The sequence below is a fragment of the Mauremys reevesii genome, unplaced genomic scaffold (genome assembly GCF_016161935.1).
Source record: "Mauremys reevesii isolate NIE-2019 unplaced genomic scaffold, ASM1616193v1 Contig12, whole genome shotgun sequence".
NCBI lineage: Eukaryota > Metazoa > Chordata > Testudines > Geoemydidae > Mauremys > Mauremys reevesii.
This window is the reverse complement of record NW_024100738.1, coordinates 1052619-1074222: the sequence shown is the minus strand read 5'-3', so window position 1 is coordinate 1074222 and position 21604 is coordinate 1052619. Positions and strand designations below refer to the sequence as shown.

At 49.6% G+C, this 21604-nt stretch overlaps 1 protein-coding gene across 1 annotated transcript; it reads left to right on the top strand.

Moving 5' to 3' along the window:
* Window positions 1–14714: 14714 nt before the first annotated feature.
* On the top strand, window positions 14715–19818 carry LOC120392837 (zinc finger MYM-type protein 1-like). The gene is made up of 3 exons (XM_039517518.1): window positions 14715–14766; window positions 15283–15396; window positions 16997–19818. Exons 1-3 carry the CDS (start codon window positions 14733–14735, stop codon window positions 19693–19695), a joined length of 2847 nt encoding a protein of 948 aa, XP_039373452.1. The 5' UTR covers window positions 14715–14732; the 3' UTR covers window positions 19696–19818.
* The last annotated feature ends 1786 nt before the right edge of the window (window positions 19819–21604 follow it).

Genomic DNA, 21604 nt, shown 5'->3' with positions numbered 1-21604 from the left:
TGTAACCGCACTTGTTTTTCTGAGTGATTGGCTGTACAAGAAGTAGGACTGAGTGGAGTTGTAGGATCTAAAGTTTTACATTGTTTTATTTTTGAATGCAGGCATTTTTGTACATAACTCTACATTTGTAAGTTCAACTTTCATGATAAAAAGATTGCAGTACAGTACTTGCAGTAGGTGAATTGAAAAATACTATTTCTTTTATTTTTTATGGTGCAAGTATTTGTAATAAAAAATAGAAATTGCTCACTGTATACTTTGTATTCTGTGTTGCAGTTGAAATCAGTATATTTGTAAATGTATACAACATCCAAAATATTGAAATAAATGGTATTCTATTATTCTTTAACAGCAAGATTAATCACAATTAATTTTTCTGATCACTCGACAGCCCTAGAAGATAGTAATTGTAGTAGTTTCGGATGGGAATTTACAGGTATAAATATGGGGTGTTTTTCATGGAACTCTGGGTTGAGGCCTGCAAGGACTCAGCGCATCGGATCGCGACCGACAGAGCCCAGCTCCTCACTTGTGCTCAATCTAACTGCCAATTAGATTGACTCGAGCTACGACAAAGTGGTAACCATAAGACCATCTGTGGGACCCGTGTGTGTGTATGTGTGAATGAATGTGCCAATTTTTATGCTGTATTTTCAATAAATGTGGCCTGTTGCCTTTTCCCCTGAAAAAGAGCCTGTGTGAGTTTTATAAGCATAACATTGTCACCTGGTCCTGTAATCCACCTTGAAGCTGGGACATTTCCAGAGTGGGGTGGGATTGCAAACAAAGGTTTCCTGCCGAGTCGGATCGACGCTCCCATGTTGACAAGATGAGGCCCAGGATCCTCTGCAAGACACCTCACATTTATAGCAGCTTCCATCTCATGCAAATCTGTACCAGATTCAAAATCTCTATCTCTGTCCATTGGTCCTTTTTGCTGCTTCCTTCTGGGTGTTGTCTCAATGCTGTTCAAAGAGGGTGTTCCCAAAAGAAGGAGCTTGCTTCTAACCCTCAAGGCCGTCAATATGTCTGACCTTTAGTGAGCCCACTTGACAAGGTTTATTGTTCTTGGGTCTGGCTTCCATCCCCTCTCCAATGGTAGCAGCTGTCTGGAGGTGCTGCCGTCCACCCGTTACTCAGTCACACCTCGTTCATTCAACAGGGCAATTGATTAAAAGGGGTGTGTGTGTGTGCAGGGGAGAGATTTTATTCTACTCCTAGCAAAAAGACTTTTTTTAACATTATGCCAAGGCTCAATACAAAGTTTTCTAGATAAGGATCTGATACAAGGCTGTATGAAAATAGAGGCATAATACAAAGTCATATGAAAGTTATCACGAAGATGCTTAATGCAGAGCTTTATCTACAAACGTTTATAAATTGCTGTGCTTCTTATTAATGAATGTGGTGAATGTGGTACAGCTTGAGATGTCTGAATTTGCTACAGGATTCTGGGAGCAGGACCTTCCTGGCATCAAAGGGGTGTCATGAATATAGGGGGAAAGGTAGCAACCTTTATGTATGCCAGCCCAGTCAGTTAACTACAAAGACCTTCTTAGCTGTTGTTCTGAATTGTTTTACCTGTAAAGGGTTACCTGTTTCCCTGAAGATGCTTAGAAAAAAAACAAAATCAAGAAAGGAGTTAGCAGAGAACCCAGATCCAATGAAAATGAAAGATACATTCAAATGGGGGGAAACAGTTTCCTTTTCTGAGCCATCTTTGTTTTGGTCTGGAAAAATACAAAAGTGTCACAGCTACTGTTACTGAAAAATCGCTGCCTTTCTCTTTCTTACCATATCATTTTAACAAAGAAATCAGTTGGAACTAGGGATTTCAAGTGATTAAAAGAAATTCATCCTGATTAATCATGTGATTATTTGCACTGTTAAACAGTGATATAACAGCATTTCTCTGAATGTTTTGGGATGTTGTCTACAGTTTCAAATATATTGATTTCAATTACAACTCAGAATACAAAGTGTACAGTGCTTACTTTTTAATTACAAATATTTGCACTGTAAAAAACCCCCAAAAGAAATAGTATTTTTCAATTCACCTATTATAAGTACTGTAGTGCAAGCCCCTTATCAGGAAAGTTGAACTTTCAAATGTAGAATTATGTAAAAAATACCTGGATTCAAAAATAAAACAATGTACTATTTCAGAGCCCGCAAGTCCACTCAGTCCTACTTCTTGTTCAGCCAATCACTTAGACAAACAAGTTTGTTTACATTTGTGTGAGATAATGCTGAAAGTGAGAAGAGGCATTCTTACAGCGCTGTTCTAGCCCAAGGCACAAGATATGCACGTGCCAGATGTGCTAAAGATTCCTATGTCCCTTCATGATTCAACCACCACCTCTGGCTTGCTATACCTGCTGCCCATGCTCTGACCAGAGCTGATCATTCTTCAGCTTTTCAGCCACTTCTAGGGTCTGTGGGGGAATTTTTTCATCTGCTCGAAGGGTTGCCAACCATCCTGGACTGGACGTCATTTGTAGCAATGCTGTCTCGTCTGGGAGAGTTGGAAATCTTATCTGCCAGGGAAATCCCCTATGGTTGGCATTTTCCATTTGCCTGCTGTGACGTTGCACTCTATATGATTTTATGAAAGTATGGTGATGAGTGCCAATATGATGTAAGTAAAATATGCTTCATGCAAAAAGTCTCTTGTATCATTACAAAGCTTATAATCTACTGAGTGTGGTCGTCCTATTTGTATAAATGTATCACTCTTGTATCTGAAATGAGAAATACGAAATATAACTCTGAGGGCCTATTGTAATTATCCAAAGTGTGTGCCTTTAATGGTGCTGGAATCTTGATGGCTCCCATCCAGGGCGGCTCCAGGCCCCAGCACGCCGGCGTGTGCTTGAGGCGGCATGCCGCGGGGTGCTCTGCCGGTCGCCGGGAGGGTGGCAGGCAGACTGCCTTCGGTGGCATGCCTGCGGAGGGTCCGCTGGTCCCGCGACCGGTGGAGCAGCGGGACCAGTGGACCCTCCACAGGCTGCGCCTGTGGGAGGTCCACCAGAGCTGCGGGACCGGCGACCGGCAGAGCGTCTCCCGCGGCATGCCCCTGTGCTTGGGGCAGCGAAATGTCTAGAGCCACCCCTGCTCCCATCAACAGGACAATTGACTGTGGATGGCTCTGTTTGCAGGCAGGCCTTCCTGTGAGTCAGGCTTGGAGGAATGAAGGCTTGGGGTCTTACAGTGACGTGATCATGTCACCTGAACTGGAATCCATCTTTAACCTGGTGTTTTTCCATTGGGAAGGAGGGGTGGGACCCCAGTGGGACAAAGGATTCCCACCTTATGCCAAAGATATCTACCGGTGAGTGGGTGGAACAGAACAAAGGGGGCCGCAGTCATAAGAAATCCCTCGTTACCACCTGATCTGGAACAAGGGCTGTACCAGGGGAAAGGATTGTGCCCAGACTAGGAAGGCTCCAGTCTGTGACTGAAGCTTATTGAAACATCTGAAGGTGAGATTTTATCTGCAATCACTTTCTTACTGTATTAGGTTAGACGTGTGTGTTTTGTTTTGTTTTGCTTGGTAAGTCACTTTGTTCTGTCTGTTACTACTTGGAACCACTTAAATCCTACTTTCTGTATTGAATAAAATCACTTTTTACTTATTAATTAACCCAGAGTATGTATTGATACCTGGGGGGTGGGGGGAACAGCTGGGCATATCTCTCTATCAGTGTTATAGAGGGTGAACAATTTATGAGTTTACCCTTCATAAGCTTTATACAGGGCCGGCTCTAGACCCCAGCGTGGCAAGCACGTGCGTGGGGCGGCCCTTTCCCAGGGGTCGGCAGGCTGGGCCGGCGGACCTGCCGCAGTCATGCCTGCGGGAGGTCCACCGGAGCCCCGGGACGACCGGACCTCCCACAGGCATGACTGCGGACGGTTCGCTGGTCCCGCGGCTCGGCTGGACCTGCCGCAGGCATGCCTGCGGCAGCTCAACCGGAGCCGCCAGACCAGCGAACTGCCCGCAGCTGCGGGAGGTCCAGCCGAGCCGCGCGACCAGCGGACCCTCCGCAGTCATGCCTGCGGGAGGTCCGCTGCTCCCGCGGCTCGGGGGCGCCTCCTGGGCATGATTGCTTGGGGCGGCCAAAAGCGTAGAGCCGCCCCTGGCTTTATATAGGTTAAAATGGATTGATTTGGGGTTTGGACTCCATTGGGAGATGGGCATCTGAGTGTTGAAGACAGGAACACTTCTTAAGTTGCTTTCAGTTAAGTCTGCAGCTTTGGGGCACGTGGTTCAGACCCTGGGTCTGTGTTGGAGCAGACTGGTGTGTCTGGCGGTGCTGGAGTTCCAGGCTGGCAGGGAAAGCAGGGGCAGAAGTGGTCTTGGCACATCAGTTTCTGTGATCCAACCTGTCACACCTGCCTCCTGCCAAAGGAGAGTCAATTGGCATTTATTTATTTTTTTAGCTTCACCCACAGACAGAGCTGCTATCGCCCATTGGGGTGGATTAATTAACTCTCCCGCAGGTGCAGTACAGAAAACTGCTCCCTGTAGTAATGTGAGACTTATGGTGGACTGATCATGCCCAGTAACTTCTGCTGAAGCTACTGCCCTTCACCCTGCCCTAAGTATACGATTGCGCTGAGTGCTTTTTACGGGGGTTAAAAAGAGGCAAAGGGGGCAAATTGGAGGAGGGGGCAGACAAGGTCTGAGCAGGGGAGGAAAACTGACTGGTCAGGGGATTATGCACCTGACAAACACCTGCCAGGAATGGTCTAGATCAGTGCTTCTCAAACTATCTGATGTGGCGGACCGGTAGTTTTTTCCCCCCAATGTGCAAGGGACCGGTACCATATTTCCCAGGGACCGGTATCATATTTGTGCCATATTATTATCGTTTTTGCATAGGCACATAGCACATCAGATCAGAAAAACTAACATTCTTCACTGTATGAATTGGAACGGGAGTGTGGCGTACATGCGGCGATGTTCCCATTTAAATACATTGAAAACTGTCTGAAAGGCTGGGCATCTGGGTGGATAGTAGAAAATGACTAGATCCAAGAAAATATTATTTGAATATTCATAGTAATATTAATTTATATCAGAAACAATATAATGAATAAAATAAAAATTGTCAGACATTTTTTATTTTATTTATCAATATTATAATGTGTGCTTCTGAAAACATATTATTATTTAATATTGTTAAAGCAGCAAAGAGCCCTGTGGCACCTTATAGACTAAGAGATGTATTGGAGCATGAGCTTTTGTAGGTGAATAGCCACTTCGTCGGATGCATATTGTTAACTTTTATCGACTGATACTTATTCTTGGTGGAATTCCGGTGTGATTTTTAAATTATACTATTATTTCTCTCTTTCTTTCCTGGAAACTTGCCGCGGACCAACAGCCAATGGCTCGCAGACCGGCACCGGTTCATAGACCACCACTTTGAGTAGCACTGGTCTAGATAATACTTAGTCCTGCCATGACGGCAGGGGACCAGAAAAGAGTGCCGGGGACAAACTGCTCTCTGTAGTCATTTGCTACATCAGAGAGCAGGGTTTTTTTTCCCAATAGCAGTTTCTTACAAACCAGTTACAGATCAGCAACGGGTACAGGTAGCACATTCGTACAGGGAACAGTTTCCTATACGACACCTGCCAGTTCCCACTGTGTGCCTAGCAGAGGGAAGCCAACCCACGCTGCGCTGGGTGCTGGAACAGCCATACCTGGGGGAGCTGAAAAGGGGCTGAAGTGGGGAAGGGGGGTGTAGCTAAGGGGGGATGAGGGATGGGTCAGAGGCAGGAGGAGGATGCAGTGGGCAGGGCAGGGTGCTGAAGGGGGGATGGGGTGATGCGGGGGAATCAGGGAAGACTTAGGGGCCAGATGGGAACAGGGCTGCAATCGAGGGCAACTGTGAGTGGGAGTGACACTGGGAAGGACAGGGGATGTGGGGAGGGGAGCCTGGGGGGAGGCTGTGAGAGCAAGAGCAGACTGGCTGGGGGGGGGAGGGAAAGAGGGTGGGGGTCGGGGAGAGGGAGAGATACAATGGCAGCTCCCCCAACCCATGGGGCAGGAGAGGGAGAGGGGCTGCCCCACCCAGCAGCCAGAGGGGAATTCTTTTACCGCAAATATCACTGAAGCTTTGGGGGTAGGTGGAGGTTTCTGCCTAAGGGCTCAGAGGCTACAAGGCAGGTGTCCAGCCTAGGGATGTAAACAGCATTTTAAAGCAGTAACCGTTTCAGCTATTAACATTGTCCTGGTGAAACGTCAAAGGAATTCACAACACAGGATCCCGGCTCTCGCCCTTGCCCAGCATCCCAGCTGCTGCCATGACTGGCTGAGTCCGGCAAAGCAGAGGGGGAGAGGCTGGAATTGCTCTGGGCCCAGTGCAACGCTTTTTAGAGCAGGGGTGCGGTGCCCCCCCTTATCCCTCTCTGTGCCCCCTGTACCCCCTTGAGGGGGCTGGGGGCAGGGCCGTGGCTCTGGGAGGGGGGGAAGTCAGGATGCAGACAGGGATAAGGGGCCTGAGGCTGGACGTGGAAGCTGATGAAGTCATTCCTGTCGTACTGGCATTTCCCCCGCCTGGGGGTGTCCCAGTCCATGGCCTGCACCCCGTGGAACCCTGGGGGCGGGGGGGGGGTCAGGGACAGAACTAGCTCGGCAGCCAGAAGTGCTCAAAGATCATGAATCTGCCACTCCCTGCCCCCCCCAATCATCTTACAGAGGTGACAAGGGGGAGGGGGGCTTTTTATTTGCCCTCTGGATTTGCACCTTCCCAGGGACACTGTCACCTAGAGCCTGAGGGCATGTGGCCACCGCCAGAGAACGTGTCTGACCCCCACAATCCCTGCAGCACAGCCAGGTCCTGGGCAGGAGGCCTGGGATGGGGGAGGGACAGATTGTGAACTGCTGTTTGTGCTGCCCCTGTGCCCACAGAGTGGCAGTACCGGCCCGCTCTTCTTTCCGCCCCCCCACAGATACCAGCACGGGCTGGCGGGGGCCCTTCGGGGGCGGGAGCCATCAGTGTTCATGCACAGCTGAGTTCGCATCCATTGGACTCAGCGAAATCCCTTTCCAGTGTCCCCCCGCAGCACTGCAATCACCCCTTCACTATGGATGTGAAACTTGATAGACATATGGGATCGCTCTGATCAGCAGCTGTATGTGGAGAGGCTGGGGTCCTCCGACGGTTCCCCCACCCCTCTCCCCTTAGTGTTGAAAGGGGACCTGGAGTTCAGCGCCTCTTGCATTGCACAGGTGCCGGGGAAGGCAGAGCGAGCTGCGATGTGAATCCACGTGATGGCTTTTAACCCACAGCCCCAGCTCTGCCTCCACACTGGGCCTCAGTGTATTTCCTGCTTCCCCCAAGCAGATCAGACCCACTCCATGTGTCCCATCCCCCAGCAAGCGGAGACATCAGACTATTGCCTAGAGTCCAAGGCCAGAAGGGATCATAGAGATATAATCTCATCTGCCCTCCTCTAGACCAGCCCAGAGACCTGCCCCCAAATAATTCCTACCGCAGAGCTTTTAGAAAAACATCCCGTCTTGATTTAACAATGGGCAGCAAGGGAGAACCCACCAGAAGCCTGGGTACATTGGTCCAGTGGCTAATTACTTTAAAATACAAAGGCACTTGAGTTTGTTTTCTGTGTTTCTGCCCCCGTATCCAGGCAGACCACTGGTGGGGTGAGACTGGAATCCAGGGGAAGAAGTGTATGAGCCAACACAGCCAATGGCTTATCCGAACATTAATATCAACATTTGGGTTGCACTAGTTACTGGACAGGAGCTGTTTAACCAGCATTTCAGCCGGGAGCATTTCTAGTTTGTGCATTTCAAAGTCTGCCTTTGCTCCAGAAGAAACCCTAAGAAAATCCAGCCAATGATCAGTCTCCGGGCATTATTTTGAACACAGTGTTGGGATTCAGAGGGGAGACCCAAAAGGAGTTTTTAGTCTTTCAAGGAGACTCCGCTGCTATTTTAGGCTGAAAGGGCATAGCAATAATCAGTGACAGCACAAGCTAATCAACCTATTAAAGGAGCCAGAACCAGCCCGAGACTGGCTGGGCCTGGACTTTGAAAAGTGTAGCTGCCAATGATTTCAAATTGGGAAGTGAAACTAGTGCCTGCAAATCAGCCAGACATGGGCTGAGGATTTCTCTCCTGTGTTTGGAATTATGTTGACAGGCTCCCCCAGCTCGGACACAGAAACCACCCCCCGGCTGGGTCCAGAGAGGTTGCGCCGGTGCTTCTGAAAGTGTCTCTGCGTCACATAGAGATTTCAGGTGCAGGACTGGAGAGGAAGGGTGGGCTCATGGGTAAAACACTTGATTGGGGCTCTGGTGAGGGGCCGTCAGTTCCTGCCTCCACTGTGAATTCCCTGCTCCTCAGTCAGTGCCTCAGTTTCCTACCGGTGTGTCTCTGGCTCCCCATGCCTTCAGAAGAAGAACACTTCCGAACTAGAGCTCGTTGAATATTGGCAATTTTGAATTGAAAAAAAACATTTCAAAAGGGAACAAAAAAGCTGAAATTTCAAAGTGTCCCTTGGAACTAGAATGCTGAAAAAGCTGCAGTTCAGACCCCTCCTATTGTTTCATTTTGATCCCTCCCGGAGGTTTATTTTGGTTTGCTGGTTACTTTTTATGAAATATGACGCGGTACCGTGTTGGCAACAGGAACTGAAATGATTAAAAATGTCACCAAAATCTACATGCTGCTGCAAAACGTTTTGATTTTGATAAAACTGGAGTTTTGGGACCTGGCAGGCTGGGGCTAGAGTGGCTCTGGAGAGAGATCTGTATCCAGGTGCTCAGCCAACTCCCCTCCACCCGCAGAGCTGATTGCAGAGTTGGACACCGAGGGCTTGGCTACACTGGAGAGTTGCAGGGCTGGGTGGAGGCTTTACAGCGCTGCAACTTAGTCACCGTCCACACTTGCAAGGCACATCCAGCGCTGCATCTCCCTGGCTGCAGCGCTGGCTGTACTCCTGCTGTGCCTCGGTATAACTATAGCAGCGTTGGTGATGCAGCGCTGGATTGCAAGTGTAAACAGTGATTAATCTTACTACGCTGTAACTGACCTCCGGAATTTTCCCATAATGCTTTTAACTAAATTACTGTCTTTGTTTTGTTATGATGCCTCTCTTTGTTTTGTTGTGAACTCGGGGCTCCGGGAGCTGCTTATCTAAAAAACAAAAACAGCTCCTGTTTGCTGTGAATGAGGCAGGCAGGGGGATGAATGTCTACAGTGAGTGTTTGCTTGAGGAGAGAAACAGCACGGCAGGGTGGGGAGAAAGGGAGTCCGTCGGAGCAGCTGCTTATCTGGTCTGTAGGCTATTTGCATTTAAAGAGTGAATGAGGGTTCGAGGAAATGGTCAGATTTTGCAAGGCAGGCTTTGCAAGGCAGGGAGCTGACACACAGTGTCAGCTCCAAAAATCCACTCTCTCTCTCTCCCCCTCTCTCCTGTCACACTCCACCCCACCCCCCTCTTTTGAAAAGCACGTTGCAGCCACTTGAACACTGAGATAGCTGCCCATAATGCACCACTCCCAACAGCGCTGCAAATGCTGCAAATGTGGCCACACTGCAGCACTGGTAGCTGTCAGTGTGGCCACACACCAGCGCTTTCCCTACACAGCTGTATGAACACAGCTGTAACTTCCAGCACTGCACATCTGCAAGTGTAGCCAAGCCCAGAGGAGTTGCTGATATTCAGAGCAGAGTTTGAGCCACTGTTTCCATAGCATCCCTCCCAGCTGTCAGCCTGCTCCAGCAGTGGGGCTCTCAGCCATGCAGCGAGAGACGGACACACCTGGGGAGAGCAGGGGAAACGTGCAAGGGGCAGAGGAAGAGCGAGGAGCAGGTGGGGAGGAGAATGGCTCTTCTCGCCAAAAGGGGAAGTGGGGGCAGGAGGGAAGGAAGAGGGTGGGATGGGGAGGAGATGGAGAGGTGGGGAAGGGACATGGGATGGGAAGAGATGGTGATAGGAGAAGTGGGGGCAGGGGGAAGCTGGAGCCCAGCATGCAGCATCCCCTTGGCAGAAACTGGGTCTCTCTGTTAAGCAGGCCCATTGAATCCTCACCCTGACAAGCCCCACCTCCCCTGCATCTGTATCACCCCGATGAGCCCCCCAGTCACCCTCCCCACTAAGCCCCAACCACCTGCACCTGGACCCCATCCAAATGAACCCCACCTCCCCCCGCTGATCCCCAAACCTTCACCTGGATCCCCTGCAGAGTCCCATTGCCTCTGCACTTGGAACCCCCCAATGAGCTTCTGTGTATCCAGATCTCCACTGAGCCACTTGCACCCAGATTGCCCCACAGAGAACTCTCTTACCCCCACCTGGATCCCCCCACACTAAGTCCCTCTGCACTTGGATCCTGCTGCTGGGCTGAGCCTGCTCACCGACACCGGGTGCGCCTGGCACAGGGGGCAGGGCCCCAGGGTGTTTCTGGGGCAGGCCTGGCCCTTGCACTGTGTCAGGGTCGGGTGCAGCATCACTGGTGAGTCCCTGTCCCCGGGTGCAGTGGGGTGGGGGGAGGCTCCCACCTTCCTTGCAACCAGTGGCCTATGCTCCCCACTGCCATGTTGGAGCCTCCACATTGATTTATTGACAAATAAAATGTGCAGAATTTTAAAAAACTGTGTGCAGAATTTTTAATTGCTTGGTGCAGAATCCCCTCAGGACTATGGGTGCAGAGCAGCTGTGATGGTGGGACTGTGAGGAAGGAGGTGGGCAGTGGGGAGGTCCATTGGCGGGGGGGCACTGGGCGAGCGGTGTGGTGTGCAGGGTGCTGTGCAATTGTGGTGGGAGGCCAGTGGGGGAGGTCTCTGGGCAAGGGGGCGCTGGGCATAAGGGTGGAGCTCTGGGCAGGGGGGCAGTGTGGTGGGGGCCCGCCCGCAAGGGGAAGGGGGACGCTGGCAGCACGAGGCTGGGCTGGTTTGAAAACAGCGTCCTCTGCTGGGCTGCGCAGAGCGGGGCCGCTCCCAGCGCACTGTGCCTCATTGCCCCCCACCCGCCCTTCCCTCTGGAGACTGACCATCCCGCCCCCTGCACCTTGCCCCATGGGGGCCCATAAATACGTTTGGCACCAGGCCCAGGAAAAGTTAATCCGGCCCTGCAGAGTGGGGCTAAGAGTTTTCCTTTTTCCTTTCCGACTGTGTCCTGATTTTTTTAATTAATTGCTGTTTTGTAAATTGTATTTGTTCTGAGCTATAGACACTGGCTAGGGCAGAGATCAGGGAGGCATCCAGAGCGGAGAAATTCCATCACTGTGTGCGTGTCCTGAGCGGTCACAACCAGGGTGGGGGAAGAGCCCCACAGGAAGCCTGGGCCCAGCCTTGTCGGGGTTATAAGGACTTTGCCACACAGCAGAGAGGAAGTGGAGCCCTCAAGGTGAGGCAGGCTCTGGGTGAAGGGAGAGGGAGCAAGGACTCAGATTCTTCTGCTATTTGATTCCTCCCGGGGGGTGTTTAAATCAGGAAAGTTCCCCCCAATAGCGGGACCATTTTCCACTTACCTCTGCGCATATTTACTGGTTTCCCCTAAAGTTCATTAAGTATTTTAGGAAAAAATGTGAGAGCGGCCACCAGCGAAACTTACTGGCCGCAGTTTGAGGCCACCAAATGTGTTCGTGAGACCCCCTGGGCTAGATGCTCATGATGGGCCCTTCTGACCTTAGCGCCTGGGAGCGGAACAGGAGCCGGACCCAGAGATGCTGCAGCGCGATCCCTTCAGCGCTAGGACCCAGGAGCGGCCGGGAGGCGGCTCCGGGCAGCGAGCGCTGGGCTCCAGCCCGGCCGCAGGAAGTGACTCGCAGCCGCTGCGGTGACTCTGGCTCCCAGGCTCCTGGCGAGATCCCCGAGCCCCGGGGGGCGGCTGGTGCTGGGAGCCCGGAGCCCTGGCTGCAGCCGGGAGAGGGGAATCTCCAGCAGGGCCCTTCCCGCTGCTCCCCCCCAGGAGCCTCTCCCAGGGCAGAGCCCCCAGCCCGGCCCGGCCCCTGCCCCGGGGGGCCCCGCTCGGAGGGAAGGTGAGAGAGACCCGCCCCCCCCGGCACCCCCGGGCTGCAGGGGGAGGTTTGGCCCAGGGCGGGAATCGCAGCCAGCTCCGGTGGGAGCGGCCCCCGTGGATGCGGAGCGGGGGCGGGATCACGTTACCCTCCATCCCCCCCGTCTTCCTCCCCCATCCGCTGCTTTGTTTCCCTGCCCCTGGCCGCGCTGGTGCGGACGGAGGCTGCTGCTCAGGGGGATCTGAGGGGGGCAGATGAGGGGGGGCGGAAGGTGGGCAGGGGCCAAACTGAATGCAGGGTGGGAGGGGGTCCAGCTGGGGGCGGGGAAGGAGCGAGGCCCAGGGGCACAACCAGGGTTTGAGTGGAGCAGCACAGGCGCTGGCTCTAGGCTGGTGGGGCCCTGCCGGCCCCCCACCCCTGGTTGAAGGAGTTTCCATCCTATTCGGGGGTCACAGTTTGGTTCAATGGATCTCAGTGCCCCCCCCTCACTGTACAGATTCTTTCACCCCCACTGCCTGGGACTAGGAGCCAGGGACAAGAACGGGGAACAGCTGGAGTGGGGTGAATCTAGGGCTGGGGAGGCAAGCCCCTCCTAGCCCCTGAGCTCCCCCAACATCCCCCCAACCCACTGAGCATGTGGTCCCAGCCTACCTGGCCCTGGAGCCCAGGGAGGGCACACGGCCCCAGCCTCATCCCTGGGGGCAGCCTAAGGAGAAGCCTGACACGCTCACCACAGGAGCCCTGCACCCCACCTCCATTGTCAGCTGTGACTCTCAGCCAGCTTTGAAAACAGAAGGTTTATTGGTTGCTGGGAACACAGCATGGAACAGAGCTTGTTAGCACAGAAATCAGGAGCTCTCAGCAAACTCCATCTGCGGGGGGAATCCAGAGTCCAGAGCCCTGGACTCTCCCCACTAAGTCCCAAACCAGGAGACTGACCCAAACCAGCCCCCCTTCCTCAGTGATGTTCGGCAGCCCCTCGGTACTTTCTCTCTTTCCCAGGAAATTGTGTCACCGGCCTTCCCCTCTTTTCTTGTTCTCCAACACCTTCAGCTGGCTGGCTCCTTGCAGAGGACCTGCTCCGGCCATCATTTGCCAGGATACAGAATTCTGGCCATTCTTTATGCCCAGGCAGCCACTCTGCAGTCACACCTGCCCTCTAGAGGCCTCTGCAATGATCTCACACCTGTATCCTACCAACTTGATACTTGAGTAACACATGGGGAAACTGAGGCACACACACTATTCAGAGAAAACATTAAGAACATTCCCGCTTCATCCCAACCCCCTGAGACCAGCCCAGGGGCACTTTCTCCACTGGCTGGAACCCCTCTAACCGTACCAGCCCCTGAGCCTGCAGGTGATGGAGAGACCTGGGGAAAGGGCTGGAGCCGGGCAGGGAAATGACTGCACAAAGGGCCCCTTTCAGGGACCAGCTGGGGAGTTTGGCCTACAAGGGGAGGGGCTCCCTGTGTCGGTGAGCCCCAGAGCTGCTGCCCTCAGTGGCACAGCCGGGTTCAACCCCCGTTAGCAGTGTCAGTGGCTGAGCTGCCTGATGAGAGCAAAGGCCCAGGGCAATGGGGCATCGCCCGTTCCCCCAGGGCGAGGGAAGAAGATAAAAGGGGGAGCAGAGAGACTGGAAGGACAGCAGGAGCAGGAAGTGGGGAGGGAGGTTCCCAGCTCCCAGCCCTGCCCGGCTCCATTCCCTGCACCCCCGGGGCAGTCAGCTCTCCTGGGAAGCAGGGGAGGAGCTGAGGGAGGAAAAGCCAGTTGCTGACTCTGCTGAGCACCGCAGGACTGAGGGAGCCGGGGCAGAGCTAGAGGGGTTACAATACACCGTGGGGCAGTGCCCTAAAGTGACTCCTTTGATTCTGCTCTTTTTCCGGCGTTTGGCTCCGAGATGCTGTTCTGGGGCGGTTTAGAAGGGACTTGGTGGGGTTAGTGCTAATGGGGGAGGGGCTAGGCCGGGGCGGGTAATGAACTAACTGGGGTTTTTCCCAGCATGGCAGAGTCCTAGAATCTGCGCGTCTGTCTGCAGGGAGAGAGCCTGGGGGGGAATCGGGGCGTGACATGGACTCCAGCCCCTTATGAAACCTGCCCAATCTCCCTGCTCCTCTGCCAGGCTGAGGAATCGTGTCCACGTTTCGCTCCAGATCGTCCCATCTTCCAGGAGACAGGGCAGGGAAATGGCCATAATGGAGCCAGCTCAGGTAGGGGATTTTCAGGGAGATTTTGGTGGTATTGAAGGGGGGTTAATCACCCGGCATGGGACAGGGTGTGATAAACCTGCTGGAACAGGATCAACCTGGGCCTGATTTTCTGAAGAGGCCCATTGGTGGTGGTGGGAGGGGAAACATTCCTCCATTTCTGAACCTTTCAAGGTTCCTTTCCCTGTCCCTGGCTCAGAGCTCTGCTTCCTATATCAGCCTGTGTCTGGTAGGCGTGTGGGAAATGAGAAGACCCTGCCCTGCTCCGTGTGCTGGGGGAACAATGAAGTCTCATCTTCTCCCACCCCCTGAAGCCTCCTGGCTGCTCTGAGCAGGGTTGAGGGAGGATTCTGCTTCTCTGGCCCTCCTCTCCCATGACTAGTGGGATTGTGGGTAAGGTAGCAGGTGCTGAGTGGGGGATTCTTGTTGTTTCAGATGCCGGTGACCTTCGAGGAGGTGGCTGTGTATTTCACCCAGGGGCAGGGGGCTCTGCTGGATCCCGCTCAGAGAGCCCTCTACAGGGATGTCATGCAGGAGAACTATGAGACTGTGACCTCGCTGGGTAAGGGATTCCCGTCCCCTTGGTTATTGGAAGATGGGGGGCGGGGTGTGTGTGGGAGGAAGGGGTCTGTGTGTCTGACATTGGTCAAGTTCTTCTCTCATCACTCTCCAATGAGACCAGGGTGTCAAAACCTAAAGCAAATACTAAATCATCCCCACCCAACCCCACTAGCTTTCAAGTGGAGAAGCCGTGCATTGTCCTGTCTGTGTTGCTTCTCGGTCGCTCGCAGAAACCCTCTTCTCCCTCCTCCTTGGGAACAGCTCCAGCAATGTGGAGGGCTCTGGGCTCCGCACGGTTAGAAATAGGCAGGGGTTTAACACTGGAGCTGGGTGTGTGTCACAATTCCCCTCACCTCCCCAGATGTCTGCCTCCCCCGAGGGGGCTCAGTGACCACATTCCCGTCCTCTTAGATTCCCCAGCACAGCACAGGGACACACCCACGGAATGTCCTTTCTGACAGACGCTCTCTCAATCCTCCGCACACCCTGATTTGGTCTGATTTCACTCCCTGCGCAGGATTCCCCCTTCCCAAACCTGACCTGATCAGCCGACTGGAACAAGGGGAAGAGCCTTGGGTGCCCGATCACCCGGCCTGCGAGGAAAGAGAGATCTCAAGAGGTGCCCACACAGGTGAGGACTGACACAGAAACCCTCTGGGGAATGAAGGAAAAAGTTGAGAATCCCAAAAATGTGGTATCAGTAAGTGCCCTTGGTTCTTCCTCATCTCACCCAGGGCAGGGCTGCAGTCAGCAGGTATCACTGACATCGCTTTCCACGTGTCCTATTCCCTGCAGGAGTTTCCTTCCCAATGTTCCTTCTCTTTGAACGTTTGGGTGGGAAGTGGAGGCAGAATCCAATTGCTCCGTCTGTGCAGCTTTAGTATGTTGGGTTTTCCCTCGGTGCTATTCCTCTGAATTTCTCCCCAGCACAATGACTCCTGTCTGGATTGTCTCTCTGTCCCAGCAGGTGATGGGAAAGTGAGTGAGAACGAGGAGGGGAATCAACAGCAGGAAGTTCCTGGGCACGGGGAATTACAGGGGACCTTTGTGGGAAGACCCCATAAGTGCTTGGACTGTGGAAAAAGTTTCATATGGTGGTCACACATTGTTTTACATCAAGCAGTCCACATTGGAGAGAGACACCATAAGTGCTTAGACTCGGTAGCGTAGCTAGGGTGGGAGCAGGGGGAGCGGCCGCTCCCACTGAGCACATTCTCCAAAACTGGCACCTTAGGCGCTGACTCTGTGGGTGCTCTGGGTCAGGAGCACCTACGGGGAAAAATTGGTGGTTGCTGAGCACCTACCGGCAGCTCCCTGGTTCCCACCCTCCTGCCCAGCTCACTTCCACCTGCGCTCTGCCTCCTCCTCTGAGCGCGCTGCCACGTTCTGCTTCTCCCCTTGGCTCCCCAGTGCTTGCGCTGCAAAACAGCTAATTTGTCCCCTGGGAGGGACGGAGGGAGGGAAGGAGGGGGAACGCAGCATGCTGGGGAAGAGGTGTGGTAAGAGGCGGGTATTTGGGGAGGAGTCCAACAGGGTAAGGGGGGGGTGGAGTTGGGGCGGGGCCGGGTGGGGGCGCGAGCTCCCACCGGCGCCAAGCAAAGTTGGCACCTGTGGCCTAGTGACAAAATAACGCGGGGGGAAAAAGCACCGACAAAAGAACGCCGACGAAAAAACGCATTCCGTTACAGGTACCTCCAAATAATTTTTGAGCGGTGTCATTTTCTTCTGGACAAGCTTCTATCACATAATCAAATGCAGTAGAAACGTCATCTGTACACTTGTAACACTTACCACTACAGCATTAGTCAGTCTTGTAACATGTGAATCCCTTGCAAGATCCGAGAGGCCCACATTTTTTTAAACTTTTTGTCATCGCTCTTTTATCGGCGCTTTTCTTATCGGTTGACATGTGCACTCGCTCACCCAAGCACCCACACAGGAATTGTTTCCTGCAGTGTAAACAAATGCTGAACCCTTTGGATGATTTCAAATAGTTCAGTCTGTTTGATTACTTCTTAGTGTGCGGATTGTTTTAGCTTCTCCTCTAGTTTTGAATAAAATGGCGCCTTTTCAACAAATCATTTAACACTTTGCTGACAAAATTCGACGGGTGTCCAATTCATAGAGCTGTGAAATTGACCTGGCTGCCATGTGGAGAGTGTTTAAAATACATCACTTTTTTAAAAAACAATCATATGTTGTTCATATTTATTTTATTTGTTTCTGATTAGGGATGGATAAGCGCACTAAGAAGAAGCAACTGTCCGGGTGGGACAGAAAGAAGATGAAGGAAGATGCAAATCTAGTAAAAGAATCATCAAAATATGTGAAGTTGGAGTCCTACTTTTCATTCGACAGGCCCACAACGTCTTTTGCACCAGAGGTGGAACATTCTGAAGACTTGCTACCTACCTTCAGCCAAGGAGGTGGAGACGGTGCCACGGCCGTTGCAGCTTCACCAGAGATAAAACCCTCTGAAGACCTGCTAGTACCTACCTTCAACCCAGGAGCTGATTACAGCATCCGGGCTGCTGCGGCTGCACAGATGGTGGAAGTGGAATCCTCAGAAGACCTGATTACTTCAGCAGGCTATTATGCAGAGGACAAGAATGACACAGTAAGACTTGGTGCTATCGTTGACACACATAGGGAATACCCAACAGATCCACACTTGTTTTGTGACACACCTGTAACACCTGATCTAATACATGCTCTGCTTGAGTTAGGCCCTTGTCAGCCAGGACTTAAAGATAATTTTGACAATTTTCCAAAAGATGAAGCTGGACGTCATTTCAGAGCAACTTGGTACAAACAAAAACAGGTGAAAAGTGCTTGTACAATTGACCGGCACTGGCTAGTTTACTCACCAAGAGCAAACATTATGATTTGTTTTGCTTGTTGGCTTTTTGCAAATCGGTCGAATGCTTGGAGTGATCCAAAAACTGGTTGCAAGAAATTTGCTACAGGTATGCAGAAAATTGAAAAACATGAAAAAAGTGAAAGTCACAAAAAAGCAGAGAAAGAACTTTTCCTTACCAAATTCCATTTGTTCAACGATAGAACAATCTTGGCTTGTCTAACAGCAGAAAGGAAAGAGATAGAAAAAAATAGGATGATTTTACGACGTATTATAGATGCAGTTCTCTTTTTGGGAATTCAGGGATTGGCATTCCGTGGTCATCGCGAGTATCGAGGTTTAGGCTCCCCAAGTACAAATGAAGGCAATTTTTTGGCACTTATTAAGCTGTTGGCTAAAAGTGATACATTACTGGAACAACATTTATTACGGAGTGATCGAAATGCAACATATCTCAGTCCTGACATACAAAATGATCTCATACAGTCCTTATCAGCCGAGCTTCTCTCAAAGATAGTAGCTGAAATCAAAGTTGCTAAGTACTTTGCCATAATTGTTGACTCTACTATTGATATAAGCAGAACTGATCAATTTTCTTTATCCTTACGATATGTAACAGTAAATGGTGATGCAGTAGAACGATTTATACAATTCAGTGAATTACCTGGAGCAAGTGCTGAAGATTTTTTCAACATTCTTCTTTCAGCAATCAAAAACTTGGGCCTGTCAATAAGTATGTGTTACGGTCAGTCTTACGATGGAGCAAGCACCATGTCGGGTGAAATATCAAGTCTCCAAACTAGGATACGGGAAATCGCTCCAAATGCACTCTTTATGCACTGCTGTGCACATGATTTTAATTTAATTCTGATTGATGCATTAAGCTCCAATATTCAAACTCGGTTGTTTTTTGGAACTCTAGAAAGTCTGTTTACTTTTTTTTCTGGCAGTTTACCTCGTCTTTCAATACTAAAGGAAGAACAACGCAATCTTATTGAATCTTTTGCATTAACTCTAAAGGAACTTTGTGATACCAGATGGGCGTCTAGAAAGTCAGCAGTAGAGGCAGTCTTGCAAAATTTACCAGCACTAGTAATTGCCCTGCAAACAATTGTGGATGGTGAGATAAACTGTACTTCTAAACAGCTCAGTGAGGCAAAGGGTATTCTGGCAACACTCGATACTTACGAATTCTTAGTTTTTCTTATATTCTGGAGTAAAGTGCTAGAGAAGGCTTTCCGTTTATCCACCTATTTACAGAAAAGTAGTCTAGATCTGGTAACAGCTTCTCATTTAATTCAGATTTTTGAAAATGATATGAAAAACATTCGAAGTGAATTTGTATCTGAATTCAAACAGATTGAGAATGAAGCAACCGAGTTGGCTCGAAAATGTGATATTACTACGGACTATAAGCAGCACAGAATAGGTAAGAGAAAAAGATTCCATGAGGAAATTGCAGAGGGTGAAGAAGGAATATTTGATGCTCGGGAGAAATTCATTGTTGAAGCCTACTTAGTGTCCTTAGATTCTGTTATAAATAGCACGAGTAAAAGATTCGAGCATTTTAAAGATGTGGCTGCCAAATTTAGCAGTTTAGATCCAAAGCATTTTGACAACGCAGATAATGTGAACAAATTAGAATTTTTGGCAGACATGTACTCAGATGTGATCGACAGTCAAACTGCAATCGTGGAAGAGTTTCTTTCCTTTAAAGACATGTACAAAGAGATAATGAGCACTAGCGGTAGGGTAAAGTCAAGTGTCGACGAGAACCTCACCATCAACTGTGTCCTGAAATTCATGATCGCCAATGATATGTGTTCCATTTATCCTAACCTTTCGAGATTGTACCACATTTTTCTGACGTTGCCAATAAGTAGCGCAGTTGTGGAAAGACCCTTTAGCCGATTCAAATTTATAAAGTCCTACCTGTGCTCCACAATGAGTGAAGATAGATTGTCTGGGTTAGCTTTGCTCGCCATTGAAAGACAATTAGCTACTGAAGTAGATTATAATAAAGTAATAGACAACTTTGCTAGAATGAAGCTTAGACGAAAGAGGCTGTTGTAGTTGCTTCATATTGTTTTAATCTTATCTTTGAAATCTAAAATAAGTAAATAACGTGTTCTTATTATGTTTTGATTTATATATAAATAGATGTCATACTGTAAAACTTTTTCTATTTTAAATGCAAAATAATACTTGTAAAACAATATAATTCTTGTGTTTTTATTTTAAGTACAAAATAAATATGTATAATGGATTTTAAAGTATGTAATTAGTAATTTGATATGTCGGGTGGCGCCTTTTTTTATGTGTTCACTCCCCCTGATGTTAGAACCTGGCTACGCCACTGCTTAGACTGTGGGAAAAGTTTCATACAGAGGTTCCACCTTGTTAAACATCAAGCAATCCATACAAGAGGGAGACCATAAGACTCTTGGAAAAGTTTCAGAAACAGATCAACCCTTCTGTAGATCAGGCAGTCCACACACGAGAGAGACCCCCGTAAGTGCTTAGACTATGGAAAAATGTTTCAAATTGATGTCATCCCTTGTTTTACATCAGAGAATCCACACACTGGAGTGACCTCATAACTGCTTAGCCTGTGAAAGACCTTTTAAGTGGAGGTCAGAACTTGTTTCAAATCAGGCAATCCAGCCAGGAGAGAGACTCCATATGTGTTTAGACCATTTGAAAAGTTTCACACAAACATCAAATCATATAACACTCAGGATCCACACAGGAGAGAGACCCCATCTGTGCTCAGACTGGAAAAAGTTTCCTACATAGGTCAAACCTTGTTAAACATCAGCTAATCCACACAGGAGAGAGATCCCGTAAGTGCTTAGGCTGTGAGGAAAGTTTTATATGGAGTTCAGGCCATGTTTTACATCAGAGAATCCACATAGGAGACCCCATAAGTGCTTAGACTATGGAGAATGTTTCATACCATAGTCAAGGCTTCTTAATTATCAGGTAATCCACAAAAGAGGGAGACTCTGTAAGTGCTTGGAGTGTGGGAAAGGTTTCAGAAACACCTCAACACTACAGAACATCAGCCAATCCACACGGGAGAGCGATCCCATAACTGCTTTGACTGTGGAAAAAGTTTCATACGGAGGTCAGGCCTTGCTAAACATCAGGCAACCCACACAGAAGAAAGCCCCCATAAGGGCTTAGACTGTGGGAAACATTGCAGAAACTGACCAATCTTTGTTTTACATCAGAGAATCCACAAGACTCCATAAGTGCTTGGACTGTGGCAAAAATTGTATACAGAGATCGCATGTCATTAAACACTGGAGAATTCACACATGATCTAAACTTCTGTGACACCTGGCCCGAAAGAGTTAAGAACCTTGCAGGCTATTTGACCCATATTCAACCTTTAGAGGCATCATAAAGTATGTAAATGGTATTTGGGGCCATTCCAAGAAATATACACTAGAACTTTGAAATGTAACCTGGTGTTGTTAAAAAATTGGAAGAAGGGAGTAGTGCTGTTGCTTAATTGCAGTTAACTTGTATGATTAACAAAAAAATTAATTGTGGGTAGAAATATTAAACTCAATGAATCACATTGTAAAATAATAGAATAGCAATTGTGAAATTTGTTAAATGGTTTTGGATGTTTTTCTGCATTTTCATATATAATTTCTCTCACAACAAAGAATGGAAAGTGTACAGTGCTCACTTTATATGATTTTTTATTACAAATATTTGTACTGTAAACATGCAAAACAAAAATAGTATTTTTCAGTTCACCTCATACAAGTACTGTAGTGCAATCTCTTTATCAGGAAAGTGTAACTTAGAAACGTAGATTTATGTAAAAAATAGCTGCATTCAAAATAAAACATTGTACAGTTTTAGAGCCTAGAAGTCCACTCAGTGCTACTTCTTGTTCAGTCAATTTCTTAGACCAGAGGTGGGCAAACTACGGCCTCTGGGCCACATCTGGCCTGTAGAACCGTCC

Bases quoted from the DNA above. Each gene is read 5' to 3' on its own strand.
- LOC120392837 (XM_039517518.1), top strand. From the start codon at position 14,733: ATGCAGGAGAACTATGAGACTGTGACCTCGCTGG. The intron at 14,767-15,282 runs GTAAGGGATTCC...CTCCCTGCGCAG, and splicing joins TGAGACTGTGACCTCGCTGG to GATTCCCCCTTCCCAAACCT. The intron at 15,397-16,996 runs GTGAGGACTGAC...GTTTCTGATTAG, and splicing joins CTCAAGAGGTGCCCACACAG to GGATGGATAAGCGCACTAAG.